This window comes from Acyrthosiphon pisum, chromosome A2 (genome assembly GCF_005508785.2).
Source record: "Acyrthosiphon pisum isolate AL4f chromosome A2, pea_aphid_22Mar2018_4r6ur, whole genome shotgun sequence".
In the NCBI taxonomy this organism is placed as follows: domain Eukaryota; kingdom Metazoa; phylum Arthropoda; class Insecta; order Hemiptera; family Aphididae; genus Acyrthosiphon; species Acyrthosiphon pisum.
The window spans coordinates 104,791,742-104,814,948 of record NC_042495.1 but is presented as its reverse complement, the minus strand read 5'-3'; the positions used below and the strand labels follow the sequence as shown (position 1 = coordinate 104,814,948).

Genomic DNA, 23,207 nt, shown 5'->3' with positions numbered 1-23,207 from the left:
GTGTCAAAAACATTGTTCTGAACATTTTAGTGCCTATAACACCACAACATATTATGTATTATGTCTAAAAAAATCCAAAGATACTGTTCTTGTAGGTATAATATTTTTAATTAATGGCTAATAATCAGGTTTTGAATTTTATAAATATTATTAAAATGAAAATCACTCAAATTCGCTAGCTAACTGCAGCTTGATAAAATTATTAAGTACTTATATTGTAAAGCGAAAATTGAGGAAGTAAAAATAAATATTATTTACGGTGGATAAAAGTATAATACCAATGTTGCTGCCAACATTACGCCACTATAATGAATTACTATTTATAAATAAATTATTGTATTTTGCATACAATTTATGTACAATTTTTTTTTATTTATTCCAAATGCACACACATTCGAGGCGCAATTAATTCGAATGAATGGCCCTAAATTAACTCATGTTAAATATACCTACCATAGATGACATATAATGAATCCTACCTACATAATATTATGACGTTACATCATTTGGGCGAGAAATTAACCGTAAGTTAGGTCAATCTTTTTTAATTGAGAGAATGTCAGCACATTACGATATTATATTATTTGCTTTCTCACTCTGGCCTACCCACAACAAGTTTGCATTTTGTGGAACCAATCTTGTGTTGTCCATTTTAATAATATGTATTTCAGTGAACGATGTATTCGAATACTTAGCAACCTGAATTAAAATCGTTTTGTAAACAATGTATTTAACATATTAATAGGTGTCTATATAATATATAAATGAACCTCCCCAATTTTCGACACTATGCTTAAAGGGCCTCGCTACTGCCGTCAATTTTAGCTCAAAAATCTTAAATTTTGACAAAATTAAATTGAGTTTAAGTTGTCCGCTTTTGGTCTAAAAAAAAATTGAACTCGACAGAAAATTGTCTATATATCATACGAAACACTTTCTAAAAATTAAATCTTATAAACTGTGATTGAAAATTTTGAAATATGACTTTATTAAAATCATAATTAAAATTGAAACGGAAAGTGTCGTAAAATAGGTACCTTTTAATGATTTTTATATTGCTATCGAATTATTGACATAATATACGCATGTGCTTATGAGAGTTGTAGCTGCATTGAATTTTCACTCACACTAATAACCATTTACAACTAACACATAGATATCGGGCGGTTAAGACGAGATTGGAAATTGCCTAAATGTTTCCCCTTAAATATGAGTCGTAGCAAGGCCTCTCTTAATCATTATAATAGATACCTTATTTTAGTTCGATATATTTTATTAATATATTTTACGATTGGGCATATTATAAAATATCTATAATAATAATAATGAGGATGGTTGAACTTGGTTTACTTGTCTCGTTATATTATCAATTATGTAAATTAATTAATTTAATTGATTTGATTCATATTTTTTAACATATAGGACCTATATGTTAAAAAATATGAATCAAATCATTATAGGTACACTGCATAATATTTCTGAAGTTTTTGTGCATATTGTTGCATATTTGCATCATACAGTACCCTTTTAGTGCATATAGTTATAGCATCAAGTAATATATTCGTATTATAATAATTACACAGTGTCTAACACTATCAGGTGTATTAGTCTGTAGTCACGCAACCGAATACAAGGTACATACTATTTGATACGGCCCACAAGCAGTGGCACAACTAGAAAATAATTTCGGGGGAAGGGGGTACATTAGTACAACACCTGTATAGTATATATACGGGATGATTTTTTAAGCATGCTCAGTGCTCACTAGTGGTGGAGAAAAATCGATAGTCATGACTAGCACTGCTCACCCTATTTTTATGATTAAATTATACATATATTCAAAATGTGATTTTTGGAGATTTTAAATACACTTGGAGACCATATTTTCGAATACTTGAGAATTTTTTGTACAACTTAAGGATGATACTGTGACAGTACAAGCTTCCTTTTTTTCAAATAGGAATCCCCTTTTTCACTTTTGATTATACTCCGCTTAAGCGCAATTTCAACTTTTGACTTGGGGGGGGGGGGGGCTGAATATATTAATGGCAAGCAGACCATTGCAATATATCATATTAAAATTCCCCAATTAGCGCCTATGATACTCAGCAGATATTTGTTTTGAGAATTTTGATGTATCTAAATCAAAATTCGAACGAGTAGATTTTGAGTTATATAACTTTGTGTATTAAAAATTATATGTCTATCGTAAAGGGTTAAGTAAATTGGGGGGGGGGGGCTTAGATTATTTTAAAATGTTAGTAATTACTATATGGACCACAAACTTATATATACATCACAATATAATAATTAATAACAATTTACTATATCTATGAAAGCAGGCCAGTGTTGTCCAACATAAAGACGGACTTTCCTCCCTATTAACAAAACGCTATTATAACTTACAAACAAAATTTTATATTTTTTATTACTCTCAAAAAGCGTTACAAATTTGAAATTAGTATATTTAATTTCTAATTATTATTTCTATTTGATGTATCGTGTACTAACCTATAAAACTAGAGCACTTACATTTTCAATTAATATTGCTGTATATTCCTCTATGGTGCTATATCTATGTATGTTTTTTTTGTCAAACTAGTATAAGTACTAGTTAAGTATTTACATTTTTCTTTACTGAATGCCATCGGGTGGGTATTTCGTATAAATAAATAAATATTAATACTCAATGGACAATGACTGAATTTATGGAAGGACAACAATAGTTTCGTGGTAGCTGGTAAACCTGATCATGGTTTGATCACGGTCACATTTCACTTATTGTTGTGAATCAAGGTTATGAGATACTAATATAAAGTATCTGATAACCTTGGTTGTAAACTACCCAAACCTATTTCGATTTTTCGATTTATCATTTTTAGCAGTGATAAATTATCAATAATTTAACTATTTTAACGTTTTTCAATATTAATCAAAAATTATACATATTAATGTTACATGTTGAAAAAAAACAAGATTTGATTTCCGGATGGGTGGACGGAGGGGGGGTTGGGGCTCTCGTTCAAGTCACCACGTGCGTAAACGGTAAACAACTTAAGCTCGTTTCTATGTACTTCTTGTACTGATCCTAGTCCTACCAACCTGATAACGTGGTAAACTTTCTGAAAACAAATTTTAAAATTTTAAATAATAAAACAAGACTTATAGGATAATAGAGGAACAATAATTTTAAAAAAGTGGTCCGACGGACCTAAAGTAGACCTATTAGCGAATTTAAATCAGTTTTCAGTTTGCGGCCCTCTCAAAATGAATCAAATTTATGATACATTTTTTTTCAGTTTGTAGATTTTATTAATCAATAATAAAACAAATAAATATCATAATACTATCAGTGCTAACAGTATTTATGTTGTAATTTATTTATTCAAACTAAATATGACTGAAGAACAATATTAAACTACATACAAACTAAAAATTCCTCATAACTTGTCCGTTAAAGTAACAATAGGTAAATACAATTCGGTAATAAAATTTGTATTATTTATACATTTGTTATTATACATGTTTTTAAGTGTTTGGGTTAAAATTATAAATGGGACCGGCCAATATAGGTACAGATTTTGGGATTGAAATGTTGCCCGATCCAACCGATCTCATAGAACTACTTCGATTTCAGAATTTCATCTTTAGTTTTCAGCTGGTAACTGCTGTTGTCCGAGATTTTTGGTGCCCTGCAGTTCCTTTTCCTGGAGATTATGTTTCACAGTTGCTCCCGGTGTCTGAGGACGAATCAAGGACAAAAACATAACATTTTTAGTAGATAATAATTATAAAATTACTTTCTATGCTTAATATAACATTGTTGTGGTCTAAGTAATTTAAACTGTAGTAAAATTTCCTAATTGAATCATTGTACAAGTTAAATAATTATTAGTTCCTATGAGCTCCATGTGAACATGTCGTAGTAATTCAATAAGTAATTGTGTGTACTAAAAGTCTGACAATTCTTTAAAATCTCTAAAAACAAAATATATTTAAGTAAAAAAAAATTATATAGTAACTATAAATAACAATTATTATTAGTACAACTACGGTATATTTACAATGTATACAAGCGCAGTAATTGATATATTTTTAATAGAATTTAAACACTTATAGTTCCATGTAATAGTGAGTCTCAGTTAGATTTGTCCGCGGGATACATAGAAAATACGTACGCTACTGCTCAAAAATTATTCATAATATTATAACTTTACTAGAAATGTATACAATATAAATATAAATTGTTCATAATGTATAAGTGCAGAAAATCGTTATATTTGGATTAAAAAATTTATTTTAGATTTCTGTTCAAAGATTAATGGTAAATAAATTATTACTGCCTCGTTAACAATAAATTATTATTTCTAATATATTTTTAAGAACGGTTTAGTAACAACGTAGTTACTATAGTTAAGTACATTTGATGTTGAGGTATAGTTTTTGCTCAATGTTAAATAAATTGTTAAGTGTCTATCTTTTTGGTTATTTATCGTAAGAGAAAAATGTAACTACTAATAAGCCATGTATGTACATACCTTAAACTGTGTATCACTTGAGGTTTTAGTAAAATTCCAGGTGGATGATTCCTAAAACAATATTCATTATTAATATGTGTACTCCAGCAGTCTCCTTCATATAGACTGAATATATAAATATTTCGTATTTTCATATCATAAAGTTAGAGATCGGTAAACGTTTACAAACCACCCTTGCACTTGTCGACATTTACTATTTGTATTTTATTCTGTCGACTATTACGGATATAAATTATATAAAAATGTTTTTACTTATTGTATAATAAACATAATATTTACAGTAACAGGTTAAATAGTGCTAAAACATTTTGAATTGTCATATAATAACGTCGTAAAATGGTTACATTAGGTGTTATACAATTTCCCTGGAAATCTCCCTGGCAGACATATACCAGCTTACCCTAAGGAAAGTGTGCCAAGTCGTGAGGGCGTGTCCACCGGTTGCATTGTAATTTGTAACGTTAACGGTTTGTTTTTGTTTGCATCAATAAACGATGGTTGCCGGAGGAGAAGCAATGCGAACAGCAGTTTCTCCCCCGGTCCTCGTCTCATGAAAAAAGAAGTTGTAAAAAATTGATTTTAGACCTCATCGACAATATTACTTTATACCTACATAATATAATATGTATATTATTATCGATTGCTGTTTATTACCGATGATACGGATACTGCAGTTTTTTTTCACCCCCGTAGGATGTACATTTATCGGTACTACATTTTTTTATGGACAAGCCTGTATAATATTGTTGATTCTATTGTAAAAAAATAATTTATAGAAATTTTTAATATGTATAATCTCGAATATAGCAGTATCGTAGAAAGGACAAACCTAAAAGCCTATAACTTCAAGACTAAATTTGAATAAAACAAAACGTTCTCAGTATAATAATTACACTAATAATTGAGTTCAGAATAATGATAGAATGTAAAATAATTGTCCAGTAAAGTATATAAGCATATAAAAAACACCTTTGACCTTGTCAGCATATATTATTTGTATTTTATTCTAGTGTTTGTTATACAAAGCCAAATAATAAGAAAATTCGATTAGTATATAGTTATCACACCCAGTCCTGGATTTTATCGATTAATTATATCGGTATTTTGCACCAAAACAAGTTGTTCACGGTAAAAGTTCACTTGATAGCAGTACTATAAAATGACAAATATAAAAGGCAATAAAAAAAATATTATCATATTTGGACATTTGGTGAAAATTACCAAAAATTCCAGTGCATGCAGATACATTAGACATGGATATGTCTTGTAAATGTAATACATTCATCGCTACGCTCAGAATCTAAAAAAAGATAATTAGGTTGCTATATGGTAACCTAAATAGATTTGCTTTTGACCCTCTAAAAATACCAACTAGATTCACTTTATTTCCAGAAAATATGCTGAATAAACTGAATAACATTTTTTCTTCCATAAAACATATATAATATATATATATTCATACTCAAAAAAAATTGGTATATTCAGGTTTTAAGATGGTTATATTGAAAAAAATTACTATGGTCGGTCAAAATATATGTTTCTTGGTCCGAAATGTTTCTCCAATCCACTATTATGTAGTAACTAAACGTGAAAACTGTTCCCCGTGTAATCTATACCTATACTTAATATATGAACACTAAAAATAAATTTACCTCCCACTTAACGGGATCTGATAGAATTAATAGTCCGAGACCTTTTCCGAGGTTGGTCGAAGGGTCCTGTAGCTCGTCCACCAACGGAGTGTCTGTCGTAACCATGGCGGATTTGGTTGCATCCTGAGGTTGTTCACTAGTGGTGTTAAGCTGTGAAAAATATTAATTTATTATCACAGTATGAAAATGCTACTATAAACTATGAAATTAGCAGCGATTGCTACTAACAGCTACTTTTATAACAGTTGTGTTTTAAAAACAACCCTGAAAAATTAAGAGATATTGTATTGTTGTATTTATAATCTGTACAATTAAATCTTTTATTTAAAATTTAATAAGTAAAAAAAAAAATACAGATAACAATTACGTAACTGTGGTATGATGTAACTGCTAGTTTTTAATAATCACATTTTTCACCATTCTAACTCACACTTTATAGTATCTTGATAATTTTGATAAGAATCAATGGATTATACAATGAACATACTAATTTATATATGGTCTATGGGAATGAACAACGAATTTACGGCCTTATGGTACTATAATAGTAGCAGTGTGTTTAAATCACTGCTCTTTTACGTATTACAGTACTGCAGTGGCGTATTTAGGAATTTGTCATGGGGAGGATTCAGATAATTTTCAGAAAACAGAGCCGCGATGGGTAAAGCCCCCCACACCACCAATTTACTCTTTATTAAATAAATATATACCATATTTATAAGACGATATAAAATTTTTGAGTTTTTAATTATTAAATAGAAATATGTACAAAACAAATTTCAAAAAAGAGGGTAAGTGGATGTCGCTCTGCTGTACAGTAGGTTACAAGTGGGTCAATGTATAATGGATTGTATTAAACTTGAATTCAATGATATATTATCATTGCATAAGAAAACCGATTCTGAGTGGAGACGTTTTGTCAGTCAGGATAATTTATATTGTTATTATTTATTATAGCTTGTAAGTTGAATTAATATTGAAATATGTTTTTATTTTATTCGTTTTTATGGTGATAAACAAAACGTTAAAAATTAAAATCCCATTTTTAGCGGTTTTTCGTCATTTGTTGGTGGTTTTTCCCGTGGCATTAAATAATTATTGAGAAAATCGAAAAATGACCTCTCAAAGTACCATTTTGATCCAATTTTCTAAAACATAAGATATAATATGTTGAAATAAAAGCACTCCTTCTGGTAGAAACTTTGTATACAGGATAAAAAAAAATAAAAATAAACACCATTGTAAAACCAATAGATCCCTTACTCCGCTCAGAATCTAATATAGTTATGTTATAACTTATAACTTTTACACAAATAATTCCTGAAATACATTAATTTATTCTAGTGTTGATCTTAGAATCTTAGATAACTTTTCAATCTTTTTAAGGTTGAAAAAGATCTCTCTGGAGTGGCTGTAAATACTAGCAAATGGCAATGTACAAAACTACAAAATATTTGAATTAAAAAATGAACTCGGTATTTTTCAACCATTTTCGGCACTAAACTGATAACAAAAAAAAAAAATCACGATATTTATTGAAAATGTTGATAACAGAAACTTCGAAAATTCTTTTCAAAATCCTTCGTATCGAATGATAAAATTCGTTTTTCTTAATCATGTAAAAACACATGATTTAACTTGTACGAGACACGAGTCAATTGGGGAGGGGGGAATCCGGACCCCATGAGCCAAGATGACGAAACTATCTGGAAAATACACTGTGATAAATTACTCATGGATAAATCATTGACGCCTCCAAGTAATTTTATTTTACTTACATATTATGTATGCTTATTAAGCTAGACAAAGAAATAAAAATTCGGAAAACGATCAAACATATTATACAGTTTAAAAACTCGATCCTAAAGTAATTAATAAATATTATAAAATACCCAGACCCATTCAATCTATAATATAACCTCAGCGATACTCTCCGAATAGGTAATTATGACTATCGTAATTTATTCAGTAATCAGTTGTAATTGTATAATGTTCTTTTTTTTTCTTTATTTAAAATATACAATGTATACCTAAGATGCACAATGAGTATATGTGGTAGAGAGAGACATGTTATATAATATATACATTATACATTAATACAACTAACAAAAACATACATATTAACATGTAAATACTAAAATAGCAATTAAGTAATATAAATTAAATAATATTTTTTTTTTTATATATATATAAGTAAAGAGATGCATCATAGTATACAACATGGATATAGGCCACTCGTAGTATAAATATCAAAATATGAAAATCTGTAGAGTTTGTCCATCGATGATTGGTGAATAGGAAATTTTTAATGTACCTACGTCCTACACCATAACGATCTATATACCGTTAACAATAAACGATAATAAAATACGTTTGTTTCATACTATGAATATTGAATACACGACAATTATGATTTTTTTGTAAATACGTGAAAACTACCGTTATTTCAGTGTAACCTTTACGTACGTAACCACTAATAAAGCTGCATAAAGTATAAATAAAGTATACATTACCTTACTTTGAACCACGGGGATTGTTGGTAGTACTTGTCCGTGGGCTTTGTTCATCGAATTGTTCGACTTAAACCACTTCTGAAGCGAATCCATCCTTGCATAATATGGCAATGATTTGTATAAATCAACCATGGTGTCTTTGGTTGTAACCTCCAGGCTTTCAGATTGTTCATTGGTTGCCTACAATAAAATAGACTAAATAAACTGAATAATGTATAAATATTTAAGCGTTTCTAAATCATAATATACGTGTTCTAAGAATTGTTTAACATTAGATGTTACCACTTTACCAGTAGTCAAAATAATAAAATTAAAAACGTCTTTAGTAAATATTCGACGGTCGACAGCACAATCTCAATAATTATAAAATGTATTTTGATGGAACGTAAATCGTAAAACAACTCATTTAAAAAACATTCGACTCAATTTGATACATTTATTACTGCCAAATACAATTCATGTGGTTGTTATTGTATGATAAATTTCAAAATTTACAATGGCGGTAATGGGCAAAAATATAATATAATAATTTATCATGTATATGGTAACAACTAGGCCCTGGAGGCTGGAATTCTATGCACTAAAAATGTACGAAATATACATAGTACATTTTATGCACTGATTATCATTTAAATATGCACTTAAAGTATGAAAAAATATGCAAATAAAAATTAATTTTAATTAATAATTAAACGATTGAGAGCATTGGAAATACATGTACCGAGTTGTAATAGTTGTAGGTATTATATTACACGGTTTTTATCCATATTTTTTGATATGAAACAAAATCGCGGATTTTCACAATGGTTTATTCGTATACATCGAATTAATAGTTTTTCCTTGACGCCCTAGGAATAGTCCGGAAAAACATACGAACAATAGTAAAACAAATGGGTATGAAACACTTCTGTATTCGTAAAATAGAGAAATATTCAGTACGCATCAGAAAATGACAAAATATGAAATATTATAAAAAACAAATCTTATATTCAAAAACATAATAAATGACAGCTCGACATATGTAAAAAAAAATTAGTTACCTATGTATAAATAATACAATATTTATTAGTTTCCTTAGATTAAGTTGTACATATCAATACGTTTTAGAATTGTGATGATTTTGTTGTCACTTGTCTTGGATTGGGCTGAGGGCTTTTAAGAGGTCGACAGGCATTTCTAGGCTTAATATGCATTCTAAAACCATAAATAGCAATAACAATAAATGTTTGTATTCCTAATCTATTGCCTATAATTCAAACTTGTAGCTACTTTTTGGACTGTTAAACAAAACTTGCAAAAGCATATAAATCCTGACTCTAGTTATAACTATTAGGATAATACTTTTGGAAAAAAGTATGATGAGGATCTGTTCATATTTATATGCTATGCTCTTATCCTTTACGCCATAGGTACTTGGATACATTTATTTCTAAAACCTTATAATTTTCATAATAACAATAATGTGTTATGTTTTAGGTAATTGTTTATATTAAGATTAATGCAAAGTTTTATAAAATTAATGTGTATGAATTGAAGGGGGTGTGGGGGTAAAACGACTTTGGTTAAAATAAATCCATAGCACCTCCATGCATTTAACCCTAATTTGCGCCTATGGTGCAATGTGCATTGGTTTAAAAATATAAAATATTTTAAAACCAATGGTATGTGATTTAACTTTCGTTTAATGTTATCACTTATTAGTCGGTTTCTTTGTTATCCGTTTGGACCGGTACTGAAATACTACCAAACTATAAAATAACAGTCGTCAAATTTCGATCTTTCGGCACAAATCATGCTAAGCCCCCCTTAAAAATAACCGTAAGGTCGCCACTCTAAACATTTTGTATTTTCAAATAATAACGTGGTAAAATGGTTAGGTACATTAGGTGTTGAAAAATTGATTTTAGGTTTTGGTTCAATGACCAGTGGTAAATAAAATAACTTTAGGGAATTTCTAACGGAAGTATGTAAATAAGTAATACACGTAACACAATATGTCCCCTGTATATTCTGTACTCATTATGTGACCACTAAATATCTCGGATTCATTACCTTCTGGTTAACGGGAGCAGATGTAATCAATCGTCCGCGAGCTGCTCCTGGCGTCCTTTTCTCTTTCAGGAAATCCAGAAAAGCGTCTTCCTGTGGAAAAGTAATTGTAAAGTTTTAGTTAATTCTAATTAATAAATCATTATACAAATATAATTTAATACAAATCTTTCTCAGTATACTCATTACATAAATAATTTGGTTCAGAATATATATGCATATAAAATAATAAACTGTTCGGTAAAGTAACAAAATACCAAATTAGGTAATACAATAATTTTTGTTAATATACATTTATATTTTATACGTAATGATAATATTCTTGTGTAGGTAGATAACAACAAATTAAAGTAAATAAGTAAGACATAAAACTCTAAAAGTCTAAAGTAATTATAACAATTTATGAAATGAAGAATATTTAAAAATGATAATAGTCGGTAAAAATATAGATTTATGGGGCTTTATAAAATTATATATTTCCCATAGTGCGGATACAACAATAAATTATTCATTAATATTGCAGTCTTTATAATAAAAGAGAGTAAATAAATAATTTCTTTATATGTTCATATCATAACTCTTGCGGGATATTGTTTTCATTGAACATTAGATGTTTTTAAAATTGACTTTAGATTTTTTTGAAGTTTTATCATTAATGAGTTAATTAACCCTCAAAAAAAAAAAATAATACCGAGTACCTAATAAAAATTATGTCGAAACAACGAGGACGCCATATCATAACTGTGACGTCAGTATTATAATGCATACGAATTTAGTAAATATATACCTACCATCTTATCGCCGTAACTATCGCTGTGTTTAGGACCAAAGCCGCTATTTTCTGAGAATATATCCTGAAAAAGTATACACAATTATATAATATCTTTATACAACAATAACATAGGCTAAATATATACATTCTATTTAATCATATCAAACGTGACAAAACGTTTACGTTGATGTATGTATACTGTAACTAGTGGCGCTAAACTCGGTTATCCACTGGGGAAAATTCCCAAGAACTATTTATGGTTGGTCCAGGTGGGTAGGTGGGTGATGTAATAAGTGATCGGTCGTTATTGGTATTTGATATTTAAACATTATCATAATTTAACAATAATGGTAAGTGTAAAGAATACGCAATAATAGTACGAGTAAAGCAGATCGCCAAGCAGTATAATATCGCGATTATAATGCACTGTTCGAGAGTAGCTTAAAATTTTTTTAAGCAGATGGGTCTAAAACGATCGATGCCACTGACTGTAGAGATTTACAGACTACTGTCGTCCTCTATGTCGCACTCGGCGAATATGCTTAGGCAAACAGAACACAGGGACGTATAGTGCGAGCTTCTAGACCGGTTAGTGTGGGGGGAATAGCTAACCAGCTGGGTTTAAAGCAATATTTGACTGGATAGAATTATATGTAAATATCGACAGCCACTTGGTTTGAATAAACAAGGAAGTGTGTTGCAATACCTATAATATTATTCTGGTATTTACTATGGATGTACCTATGTAAATATGTAACACGTGTCCTCTGTATAATCTGTACCAATGTGACCGCTAAATATCTGGGTTTCATTACCTTCTGGTTATCGGAAGTAGGTGGAGTTGATCGTTGGCGATCTTTTCTTAGCGACATTATCAGTTTCTCGAGTTCCTGTGGAATAATAACTGTAAAGTTTTCGTTTATTTTAATTATTAAATCATTGTACAAATTAATTAAAAACAAATCTTTCTCGGTATACTATAATTACATAAATAATTTAGTTGCGAATATATGCATAAAAATTAATAAAACTGTTCGGTAAAATAGGGGGAGGGGGAGCTTTAAGCCCCTCCAAAAATGTCCATAGCCCTCCCAAGCATTTCCTACATTTTGTTTTAAGCTTATTCAATATGATCAAAGTAAAGCCCTATTAGCCTTATTAGCCCCCCCCCCTCAAATCTCAAACGCTATTTGCGCCTATGGTTATTATACCTACTTTATATTTTATACTTAACGATAATGTTCTTATACAGGTAGGTAATAACAAGTAAAAGTAGTTAAAGTAAATAGGTAAAATATGTAACTCTAAAGACGAAAATAATAACAAATATGAAATGAAGTATATTTTAAAATGATAACGGCTGACCAAAATGAACGTTAGGTGTTTAAAAATTTGATTTTAGGTTTATATTTGAAGATTTATCATTAATTAGTTAATTAACCTTCTGAAAAATACTGAGTAATAAAAATTATGTTGAAACAATGAGAAAGCCATATCGTAACATTGGTGTCAGTATTATAATGTATACGGATTGAGTAAATTTTACCTACCTGGTAATTCTTGTGCTTATCGCTGGGGTTGTGGCCAAAGCCGCTATTCTCTGAGGATAAATCCTGAAAAAGTTTTCATAGTTATATATTAATATCTTTATACAACAATAACATAGACTAAATATTGGTAATATACATTCTGTTACATTGGATGTATAAGTTGTATAACAATTAATTATAGATTCAAGTCCAATAGTTAAGAACAATAACCGGGCGGCGGACCAAAACAGATTCGCTGCGCGCAGGTCGGGTTTATCACTATAAACGTCTATAACTATATGTTTATAACTTAACCGTATAACCTATAGGTTATAATACAATATAAGATTAACTGATAAACTATGTAAATACAAATCTGTAGATCAACCATTTTATTATATATAGGTACTTATGTTTAGAGCTCGTATTTATATTACAAAAATACATATTTTTTATCGTGATTAAATAATTGAATTTTGACAAGTGATAATAATTCGTTTAACATGATTTGTATTACAATGTTCCATAATTTATATTATATATATTATACATAATATATTTTTATATTTTTACATAATCTCAATAATTCCATTTCCCCTTCATATTTACACAATTTTTATAATATGCAAATCAATGAATGAATTAATCAACTGTACAAACTTATTCGTGTTTCTGAATTACGTGTAGAATACCTTCCTAACAGTCATTAAATTAAAATTATGGTGGATATAAGTTATAAGATATAATAATAGTTGGTCGAGTTCATTATGACCCAGACAAACGAAATAATCATTAATATTATATTCGCGATAAATATAAATGATAATGCTAATTTTTTTGATTGATCGTAAACGATATTCGTTGTTTCGCGGTAGGTCGGCACTGCAGTGAGTCATCTTTGTTTAAACAGCCTAAAATTAACCAGAGCGAATAAATTTGAAATTGCGGAATAAATGCGATATTATTGCAGGCTGAGCTCACTAGCAAAGCTATTTGAATCTAAAATCCGTGTTCACTCAGTGTTCAGATCAATCCAAAGAGTGTTTAACTTTGAAAATTTGATTATGTAACTCAAGTTCAAGAATAATATTTAATTCTATATTTCTATGTAATAATCGTACTTATAAGTGTCTTATTTATACGAATTCAGTAATTTTTATGTGGATGTCATACAGCATAATGATTATTATTTAAGAATAATTAAATTTTATATTTTTAGTTTAAAAAAAGATAAGGAAAACATATATACGGATAAAAAATATATTTTATACAACATTATTCTAATTTATCGATAGGTTAATCATTTCCAAAATATTTTCCAAGTGTTATTTTTTAACTTACAGATTTAATTTGATAAGCATTTTGTAAGAATGTACTTAAAATAATGTTATTCTACGTTCCAAATGAAATGTTTTTAAAATGTTCACACTAAATTAAATTCAAAATAATACATTAGAAACATTTTGAAAATGTTGTATGTTAAATGATATTTTAAAAATATTTCTGACAATTTATAATAAAATTACAACTATAATATTGTTGATGGAACTTAGTTATAAAGTTCTAAGAATATTTAAGTTGAGAAATTGTTATCTGGGTTCCACTTATTTGTCTAAAACTACAAAAATATGGTACAGTTTTAACCCACTAAGTTAATAAGTCTATGCTGGCTAATAACAGGAAAAATATCAACATAGTAACCTTGCAAGGCTGGAAATAAATGAAAATAACAACTCACTTTGTTGAACGTGCGGCTAAGATGTGCAACAATTATTCTTGTATCATAGACGTAAGTATATATTTTAATGTTTTTCGATTAATTTAACTGAAAATAATAATGTTATGTATTTTTTTTTAGATTGAAGAGAATCATATTCCAGAAAAAAATAAATTTTCAAGAAAAATGCTTTATATTATTGTAGTCGTAACCTTAATCACACTTTGCTTGACATTCGAAGTTATAGGGAAGCCAACTTCAGTAAGTACCAAGTTTAGAATGTATAAAAACTATAATTATTTATAATGTTTTTTTTATAGGGACCCAATAACGAACTATGGGACGAAATCAAGCAGATAAATAAGGAAATAGTTTTAATTAAACATAAAATAGAGGACATTGAAAATTCTGAATTGTCATCGAACGTCATAACATCACGTGATGTTAATGGTTCGCTGGCAGTGAAAGAGAGTTATTCAACGGTATACTCAGCACTAGAGAATTATTTTGGGAAGGGCAAGTCAAATCCTAATTCAATTCAAGCTAGTAGTTCTAACTGGACGGATGTAAATGTCCACCAAGAAAACAATATTAATAAGTCTGTGCGAGAAATACATCATATATATAATAGCACGGTCACAATACACAATCATTATTACAATAATAATGATAGTAATGTACCGTGACCGTGCTATTATACATATTATGTATTTGTTGCACCGTCTTATTATTATTGTGTTCTTGATTGACTCCTTCATCCATCCAATTAAAACCTCCTTGAATCGAATATTTGGATTTGACTTTCCGTTACCAAAATAATTCTCCAGGGCTGAATATACCATATACCCACCAATTAACATCACGCGATGTTACGATTGATGATAATTCATTTTTTTCCATATTATCCTCTATTTTACGTTTAATTATTGCTATTTCCCGATTTATCTGTTTGAACATTTACCAAAAATGCTCACTGTGAATTCGTGAAGTCGTCACCAATAACGGTCGTAGGACACGCGTAAATATATGTATCTTGTCTTATATCATCATTTATCATATTCCACTATCATATTTCATTATCATATTCCATTATCATATTTCATTATCATACGTGCTGATAGTATTATTTACTTATTGTGTATTTTTTATTATTATTCATATTTTGTATTTTTCTTAGTGATTAGTATTGAGACGCACAGTACCCATTCACTATTGCTTATATTATTATTATTTCTTTGTTCTTATTGTAATCCGTCAATAAATTATTGTATGTGCCTTGCCATACGTGCACATTATATATTATATATGAGTATAGTTGATGAGGTCATAGCCTGACACTAAGGCTCTATAATATGTGAGTATGCGCATCCGCCATTTTGTTTGGAATAAAATATTCTAGATAACAGTAAAATACCGCCAAAATCACAGACAAAATAATAGGTACGCATTTAATTTTATGTAATTTATATATTATGATGTCTTAACTTCTTCACATCTATTATATATTATGTCTATTATATTATATTATATTCTATTTATTATATTAAAATGTCGTGTTCTGCCGTAAAATGCACAAACCGAAGTAGAAATAGAGTATTCGGCTATTCCGATTACCGGCTCAACTTGAACGCAGAAAAATTTGGATAAATAATACCAGAAGAGCTCAATGGCAACCTACAGAATCTGCTAGTCTGTGTGAAGTACTTAAGTATTATTTGATATTCAATAGTGATTAAATAAGTACTTCTGTTTATTAAAATTATTAGAGTAACACAATAATATAGAAACGTAATTACTTATAGTAGATTTTCATACAAACCCTACCGAATTAGCCTAAAATTTATTAAAATTATCATAGTTTCAAATAATTAACAAATGTAGGCACATTTAAATTTATTACACTACTGCATTTTTACGATTTATCAAGGTTTGAAATTAATATACCTAAATATTTATGGTTTAATTCATTTTTTTTGATTAATCAGTTATTGCTGCCATTAATGTATTTTTTTAAATACCAGGTTCATTTTGAAGAGAACCAATTTGAAAGAAAAAGGATAGATGGCTGGATTAAATTAAAATGGGACGCCATTCCTAAAATGTTTAATGTTCCAAATCCACCAAAGAGTGTGATGGCAAAAAGAAAATCCAAATACAAGGTGTGCATTATACAAAATAGATTAAATTATATTAAGTTTGTTTTTTTCTTGTCAAGAATTAAATGTACCAAATAATGTGTTTATATTATTATACTCTATGATTTTGGACTATCAACACAATTGAAAATGTGTAGGTACACAGTGAGGAATACAAATGTTTAATAATTTAGTACTTAAAGCAACCTTTTAATTCCCTTTCTATTATTTTTTAAATGAATTTAGTAATTGCACGCCTCGTTGCACACAGAATAATTAGTTAAATATTTTATTTAATTAAGCAAATATGTAGTATTATTTAGATACGTTACAGCGTTATTTTAATAATAAAAAAATATTTTCATTTATTTACTGAATAAATAGTTTAATGTTTTAGATACTTGATCCTCCTTTGAATGTTCAATCAAATGAAATTGAAAATACAACTGGTGCAAGTATATGCGGTCATTGCAGTCTGTAATTATGAATTTTTAATTGGACTTTATCAACTTGAATTATATACAAAAATATAGTACATTAATTTGTATTATAAATTGCCATTAATAAAATATTATCTATTGAATTAATAATTCTTGAATGTTTTAGACACCTGATGATACTACATTGAGTGTTGAACCAAATGAAATCGAAAATACAACTGATAAAAATATGCAGTCATCGCAGTCTGTAAGTATGATCATGAAATAAAATATTAAACTAACTATACCTATGTGATTTGGTAGTATATTTACGAAACAATACATACAACGCGCACCTAAAATAATGATCAACAAATTATTATTGTATTATAAACGTAGATTTGTGCGACGGCTGCGTCAAGAAGCTGCATCAAGCCCGTGTACGCGTGTGCGATTTCGGCTGTTACACGTAGCGTGTCGTGTGTGACTTGAATTCGCGTGGCGAATGTCGTACTGATCAACACTGATAATGTCGACGGAATACAATAAAAACGATGCGTGGTAGCGACCGCGAGCACGGGCGGAAACAATACGACGATAGTCGGGCGGGTGACAAAATTACGATATTCCGATCGGATGATCGAACAATACTTCGGTGGCGACGCGGCGTAAATGCGACGCACACCGAAGGAGCTGCCGGCGGATTCAAATGACGAGACCGACGGACGAACGGTAAACGTGTAAATTAAGCCGTGGTTTGGCACTGGAATTCGTATCGCGTAAACGAGTTGGTGAGCAGCGAGGCTCGGGTGCACAGATGCATGGATGGTATTGGCGGCGACGGCGCACCTGGTCGCGTTGGACATGCGGTTTTAACCCGAAAAATGCCAAGACGGCGGAGACACGACACTTAGACGGCTCAAAAACGACGACGACGAATAATTAAAGTTTGTTTCAAATGTTCCGCTGTAAATCTTCGTCTGTTTGGTGCTAATACGTTTTTGAATCTATTAAACGAAAAATCTCTATATTATAAAAAATTGTATTTATTTAAATTAATATAAAATATTAAAATATATATATATCTTTTACGAAACCTCTTAGCCGGTTAGAACAAGAGCTTTTTACTTTAGGCATAACCATAGATATTAAAGAATGGATATGTCATGGCTATATTAACAAAATAGAGGGTAGTGTGCCGTAATGGGGAAGAGAGAATGACTGAATTTATCAATGCCTCTCATTCTAATAGCGGTATTATCATAAATTATATTCTGTCGTTAAGTCCTCTATAACCTCAAAATGTTTTCATGTTCGTTCCTCAATGATAAGCATACATTGCCTATCCATTCTTTAATATTTATGGGCTTAACTGAGTGATTTAATAAATCAAAATATACGTACACGACAAAACACGAAACGCGCGACATACTCGTACTCGTAGACAAGACGGAAACTAACTATAAATTATTAAACGTTCTGTTAAAATATCTGATAAAATTGTAATGGCTCGCAGTTTTAAGATAAGTTTTGACTGTGACAATTGACGAGGCTTATCGAAAATTCTATTTAAATAGGTACCTACCTTTACTCCGTACAGGTATAACCATATTGAATTTTCAACAATAAATAAGTAATAATTTGTGAAATACAGATAATCAAACTTATATAAGATTCAGTAAAATATAAAATTATGGTATTTTTCAAGACGGCACACAGTGGTCTAAAATTGAAAAAAGGTGGCCAAAAATATTTAATTGATTTAGTATACACAAACTAAGTATATTATATATTTTATTCATAAAACAGGTTATTTATAATTATATTCATACATAAAATAAGTTAAATTTGTTAGTTAAACTGACTACCTCATTAGTAGCAAGTACAATGTACCTACAAGCACTATAGCGACCAGAGGCGGTTTGAGTATACTGTTTTTGGTGCACTGCACCACCAATATTAGGTGGGTGGGTGGGTGGTCTTGGTTGAGTATGTGCTTACCGCAATGTTTAATTTTAATGTTTAATAAAGTAATGAAGTAATGAAGTCATTGAAATTTGATAAATGATAATCGTAGCTGAAACTGTTGAAAGCGAATTTATAATTTCTATGATGAAAAGGGGTGGGTGGGTGTCTATATATTGTCTTGCACCACCAAGTATAATATATTCAAACCGCCTCTTATAACTATGATAAGGTTGCGAGTGGGAAACCACCTGTGCAAAGCGGTACGTTCTTATTTTGCACGGTGTATAGGGTAAATACATACAATTTCTGTATCATCATATTCATATAAAACGTGGCAATACGTTTACATTGATGTATGATCCAACGATGTATATAAATTAAGTTTAGGTTCAAGTCCAATAAATAATAACAATAACCCCAATTGGCCTCATGGACATTTATAATTATTTATATTTTATTCTGTATACGAATTGAGTAAGTATATACCTACCGGACCATCGTTGTATTTATCGCTGAGTTTTTGACCGAAGCCGAAAATCCCTGAGGAATCCTGAAAATGTATTCATAATTTTATTTTATCTTTATACAACAATAACATAAACGTTGATATTGGATGTATAGACATTTACTTTAGAATCAAGTTCAATAATTAATAACAATAACCCCAATTCACATCGGAAACAAGTATGACTACAAAATGCTGACTTCACCAAAATCATTGATTGATTAATCAGTGAATCATTATTAATAGAAAAATCGAGAATTTAAATGTTCTACGCCTAGATCAAAAAGATTAAAAATATTATTAAAATTATACCATGTATAGTTCAATAATAACATTAACATTAGTTAAGCGTTTTGTTGCTTATGTTTTGGGTCAAAATTCGTCTTCCATCATAGGATGTTATTTTTCGGTTTTTGTATTTCTAAATTATTTCATCCTCTCCAAAGTAAACAACTAGATACCCTTTTTTACTGGGTTTTAGAAAAAATAGAAGTATAAAATAAAAACATTATTTGGCTGTTCTATAATATTATTTTTATAACAGAAGCAAATTTAAATTAAATTCCGCTAATCCCTGAGGATAAATCCTGAAAAAAGTATTCATTATCATATAATATATTTATACAACAATAACATAAACGTTGACATCGGATTTATACAAATTAATTTTAGATTCAAGTCCACTAATTAATAACAATATCCCAAATCGCCCATGGACATAATATTCTTTTTTCCCGCTACATGTACGAGAGATCAATCGAGGCACGTTTTTAAAATTGTATTTAGTTAATCAAATATTTAAGTTGGAAATTCTGAATTTTTTTGAATTTTTTACAACATTTATTGCAATTCAAATTTCAATAGTTAAAACGTGGCTCGATCGTTCCTTTGTATATATTACGGACAATCCGAATATTTTTTCGGAATGAAAATCGTGATAATTGTCGACACGTATCGTTGGAATTAGAAACAGTAGTTTAGTTTTTGACAAACAAAATATATGTGGTGCGAGGCTCCTTAATAACAATAACCCAAATTGGCCTCATGGAAATTTACAATTATTTATGTTTTATTCTGTTTAATACGGGTATAATTTAATATACTTACGGGTTTAAAGGGTCCATAGGTATTCTGTTCATAAATCGGTGGACTGTGTACAATCACCCGGGGGACCTGAAAAATTATTCATTATTATTGACTTTATAATAAAACAGAGTATATAATTACTTTGTAATTTTTATATTCATAATAACATAACTCGTTTGTAGATAAAAGTTTTTTCATTAGGTGCTTAAAAATTTATTTTAAGTTTCTTGTCTTTGATACACGATCAGACAAAAATAAACCCTCTTTACTGAACAGTTCACACTTTTTTTTAACGTATTTATAATATCAAATAACTGAGTAAAAAATTCGTGTAATTATTGAACGATGTATTATTATTTTCGCAGGTAAATAAATAAATGTAGGTCCATAAAAAAATAATTTTTATATTGCTATAACATCGAAAACAAGTCCGATTTCAAAATTTTGACTTCAACAAGGTAACGCATGGCTGTATATCTGTTGGTGTTATTAATTATTATTAATTAAAAATCGAGAATTTCAAAGTTCTATGATTCGATCAAAAAGAGTAAAATATTATGGAAATTTTGCCACGTACAGATTATTTTGTTCTTGCTTCATAATACTTTGGTTACATAAGAAACAAATTTAAATTAATTTAATTTCTGATTTTTGGAATTTTTAAATATACTTACCCAAAGACCATAATATTTTCAAATTCTTGAATTTTTTCGTATTATTTAAGAAGTGTCTTATGGGGTTACAAACTTTTACCGTAAATTATCAAGTAAATATATAATTGTTTTGAACATTTTGATGTACCTTATTCAAAATTCGAATGAATAGTTTCTAATTTATTAAAATGTTTATATATTAAGGGTAATAGTTCTTAAAAATGGTTTTACAAAATTATAAATCAGTAATGGCACTAAGTAAAACAAAAAAATAAAATCAAGTAGTTACTAACGTATATTAACGGGAGCCATAGTTGTACCATTGAAAACCCATGCTAATTTGTGCGAATCTATCTGCCCGATCTATAGGGCAAATGGCTGAACATATAATTTCATATAAGGTAACAAGGGAACTCGCAATCAGATTGGTCGGATAGCATAAAAGTCACAACCAAAAATATTCAAGTAGGTACTCATAAGTTCAATTGTTCATACTTATGCGACGACGAAAATTTACCTAATTCAGAATTCGAATGAACAGTTTCTTAATTATTAAAATATTAATTGTAATATAGTAAGGATAATAGTTCTTAAAAATATTTTTACAAAAATAAAAAATAAAAGTAAAATTGGATCTATCGTATATTTATTATCAATATTTATAGATTAATATAAACGACTAAAATTATCAAAATCACTATAGTTCATATATCTGATAAACTCATTTTTATCCTAAGAACACAAAGTTAAATAACTAAAACGCTACTTGTACAAAAATTGATTTTTATACTTTAAAATTCTTAGTAAAATTATTCACTATATATTTATAATTGAAAACTGGTTTTTTTTATTTGAAAAACAGAAGTTTGTATCTCCACAGGACACTGCAGTAGTAGGTAGTTACGAAACATCACAAGAAGTTGAAAATATTATAAGGTGTAAAATTATAAAATGTATCTTAAAAAATCCTAACAATATAATTAATGATAAAATAAATTATAAGCTTATTGTGTTATTACTTATTATATATACATTTTGGAAACTGCCTCCAGCGGTTTGCACTAAAAAAAGATGCGTTTCATTACCTTCGTCCACCAGCTAAATGAAGGCCAGCGCCACGCGATCACCCCGACGTCGGTAACAATCAACATCACGACCACTGCAACCAGTAATCTTGGTATTAGCAACATTATCAGCATCGTGGAAACGAGACGATCGAAGACCACGAAAGTTGTATAATGCAAGACGTGTTGTTGTTATTGGATGTGCAGCAGTCGTTTTCCGTCCGGCTCAGACGATTCTACTCGTCGTTCTGCTGGCTCAAGCTATACGTACGCTATAGTTGTACTATGTTATGGTACAAAAAACAAACACAACAAGATATACAGAGTGATTCTTTTATCAAACAACACTCATTATTTCAAAAAGTGTAAGCTTTTTTGAAAATATTTTTTTACATACTTTCAAGTCGCTTATAAAACAACGTTTTTCTTAAAAAATTATATTTTTAAATATTTTTTATCCTTATAATTTTTTAAGTTTTTTACCCTTTTGAATGACAACATAGGGTTTTAATTTTTTATTCCAAAGCAGAATATTTTTCTTAATATTTTGATACATGAAAATCGAATTTGGGACTGGTAGTTTATGAGTTATAAATATTCAAAGTTT

General features: G+C 29.3%; 2 protein-coding genes across 5 annotated transcripts; one reads left to right on the top strand and one right to left on the bottom strand.

The window, feature by feature from the left end:
• Positions 1-3,336: 3,336 nt before the first annotated feature.
• LOC100165564 lies at positions 3,337-22,892 on the bottom strand. 4 transcript variants are annotated; one of them, XM_001945140.5, is made up of 11 exons: positions 22,622-22,888; positions 20,905-20,970; positions 19,783-19,842; positions 13,075-13,137; positions 12,340-12,414; positions 11,544-11,606; positions 10,756-10,845; positions 8,704-8,883; positions 6,191-6,340; positions 4,539-4,589; positions 3,337-3,740 (listed from the first exon to the last, which is right to left on the bottom strand). In XM_001945140.5, exons 1-11 carry the CDS (start codon positions 22,733-22,735, stop codon positions 3,648-3,650), a joined length of 1,005 nt encoding a protein of 334 aa, XP_001945175.2. In that variant the 5' UTR covers positions 22,736-22,888; the 3' UTR covers positions 3,337-3,647. The 4 variants fall into 4 exon arrangements, with proteins under 4 accessions (XP_001945175.2, XP_029345218.1, XP_029345219.1 ...); XM_029489358.1 differs by lacking the exon at positions 20,905-20,970 and having other exon boundaries at positions 22,622-22,891; XM_016800688.2 differs by lacking the exon at positions 8,704-8,883 and having other exon boundaries at positions 3,350-3,740; positions 22,622-22,889.
• Positions 14,526-16,681, top strand: LOC115034056. Its single transcript, XM_029489360.1, has 3 exons — positions 14,526-14,842; positions 14,912-15,031; positions 15,091-16,681. Exons 1-3 carry the CDS (start codon positions 14,774-14,776, stop codon positions 15,454-15,456), a joined length of 555 nt encoding a protein of 184 aa, XP_029345220.1. The 5' UTR covers positions 14,526-14,773; the 3' UTR covers positions 15,457-16,681.
• Positions 22,893-23,207: the final 315 nt, after the last annotated feature.